General features: G+C 39.9%; 1 protein-coding gene across 1 annotated transcript; it reads left to right on the top strand.

Moving 5' to 3' along the window:
- Positions 1-728: 728 nt before the first annotated feature.
- Positions 729-1400, top strand: LOC129760506 (fatty acid hydroxylase domain-containing protein 2-like). The gene has a single exon (XM_055758159.1). It carries the CDS (start codon positions 819-821, stop codon positions 1383-1385), a length of 567 nt encoding a protein of 188 aa, XP_055614134.1. The 5' UTR covers positions 729-818; the 3' UTR covers positions 1386-1400.
- The last annotated feature ends 988 nt before the right edge of the window (positions 1401-2388 follow it).

The following is a 2388-nucleotide window of genomic DNA, read 5'->3' on the forward strand; positions in this document are numbered from 1 at the left end:
CAGAGGTTAAAGCAAAAAAAACTCTTCGAAACTAACCTGAACTTACTTTTAAGTGTCCAGATCTTTCTATGCTCTAACGTTAAATTTGTTAAAGCAACCGACCTATGCCAAATAAGTTGATATGTCTTAAGAAGCATTTTGTTGAGCCAGTCTCTCGATGGGAAAAAAAAGCTAAAGAGGTAATCAAAACAAAAATAAAACCCTTGAGGGTAGCTTAAAAATTGCAATTATTATTTATTCATTGGTTTTTGAACAAAACTACAAGTCATCATCTTTCCGAAAAATTGCCATATTGAACCAACAATGACAATGCACGGTCCGGTTTAAGGTATAGGAAAGATATAAAACGGGCGTGTGAGCAGGGTTCAAGTTAACCAGTCCGTGAATGCGTCTCTGCACTCAGACTGAAAAATCGGCAGTTCATTAATTATTTATGATTTGTGCCTTCACATTTAAGATGACTCCATGTAGAATGACACCTTCGGCTCGATGTTTGAGGTTCCGGAAAGACGCCCAGCCACAATAGGATCAAACAAGGCATGGGTTGAATGAACTTTGCGTTTTGAGTTTTTCATCTGATTAATTGTTTGAATTAACTAAAAGGTATACGTATAAACCTTTTGTCAAATATGTATTTTAAATACAAATATTAGTAGTTGCAGTCCTAAAATCACAAATCCCCCGAGCCATTAAAAATATTTAAAAAAAATATTTAACCCATTTTATTTTTATTTCCACTTCCAGGTGACGATCCAGATATAATATATTTCTGGTTCCTAACGGTATGGACGTACGGTTTATTTTGGATAATTGGCGGGATGTTTACGTTCATGGACGTCACAGGCAAGCCGGCCTTCATGCGGAAGTACAAAAACCAACCCGGAATGAACGAACCACTAGAGTGGGGCAAGCTGAAGCACCTGGTCAAAACAGTCATTATTAACCAGCTGGTCTTCGGGCTGCCTACCTCATACACAACCTACCAAGTACGGAAAATTGTGGGAGATCCCCTGCCGGATATGCGAGTGCTTCCCACATACGACATCGTGGTGCGGGATATGTTGATCTTCATCCTGACCTGGGAGGTTACGTTCTACTACAGCCATCGATTGCTGCATGCCGGCTTCTGGTACAAACACATCCACAAGAAGCACCACGAATGGTCCGCCCCGGTTGCCTGGGCCTCGATGTATGCCCATCCCTTCGAGTTCATCATCAGCGATCTGCTTCCGGTGTACATTGGCCCGGCCGTCATGAAAAGTCATCCGGCTACGATCGCTCTCTGGTTTGTGTTTGTCATGATGGATACGCTGGTGGACCATTCCGGCTATCACGTCCCGGTCCTGGGAAGCTCCGAACAGCACGATTTCCATCATCTAAAGTAAGTCATTTTAAACTTGACAAACTGATATTTTTTTCATTTTTTTCAAAAGATATTTTTGTGGGTCGATGGACGAAGCTTAAAAGTAATACTCAATACTACTTAGAGGCGATTCGAAACGGACTAAGTCTTTGGACCGACTAAGTCAAATGAATAGTTAGACCTATTTAAGGCTCCTTGCGGAAGGTTTTAATGCCAAAAGCCGTTAAATGTTGCCAGGGAATTACCCCAGTCTTGAAGAATCTTACAAGTACAATAGAATGGGTGCCGCTTCCAGTCGGTGGTTGTGACATCATAAACAAAGTAGAACATTTATTAAAAGAAAAATTGAATCGTTAAAAAAGTCGATCAACTACCAGTTTTTTAATCAAATTTTGTTTGTTTTTGTTGCATCGTAGTTTTCTTTTGTCGTACAATTCACTATAAATAAGTAAACTTAAGTAAATCTAGCATAATATTTGATTAGTTAACCTTTTTAAAAAAAGAAATGGATCTCTTTAAGAGAAATTTTTTTCCATTGAGATCCTTATCGTATCCTTGTTAAATTATAGCATACATTTCCTCGCACTAAATAATAAACTTTTGTGCTCTCAGCATGATTAAAATTTTGTTCGCGTTGAAGTTTCTTTGTTTTGCTGCCAGACGTGCTGAGAACAGTAGCGTCCATTACCAGGGGGCTCAATTGAGCCTTTTGATGTGGAGGAGTGTGGTGGGCCGCTAAAAAACTAAAATTGCTGAACCCATCCCGTTTTAAGTTAGCAATCGCGAGCACAATTGACCTTCCAAGTATTCACCTTTCGATGAAGTCGTACGTAAGTCTATGGAGATGAATAAGCCCTGGATGCTTAAAATCCCAGAAAAAGTGCGGTAGATCAGAGTGGGTAGCGGGTTGTTTTCTTTTATTCACTGTAGCACCTCTGGTTGCCGTTCCGAGAAACTAATGACAGCATTTTGATCTGGAAGGTTTACCTATTGGCGAATTTTTCGTCAGGATTGGTTTACGCGTT

This window comes from Uranotaenia lowii, unplaced genomic scaffold, assembly GCF_029784155.1.
Source record: "Uranotaenia lowii strain MFRU-FL unplaced genomic scaffold, ASM2978415v1 HiC_scaffold_630, whole genome shotgun sequence".
In the NCBI taxonomy this organism is placed as follows: domain Eukaryota; kingdom Metazoa; phylum Arthropoda; class Insecta; order Diptera; family Culicidae; genus Uranotaenia; species Uranotaenia lowii.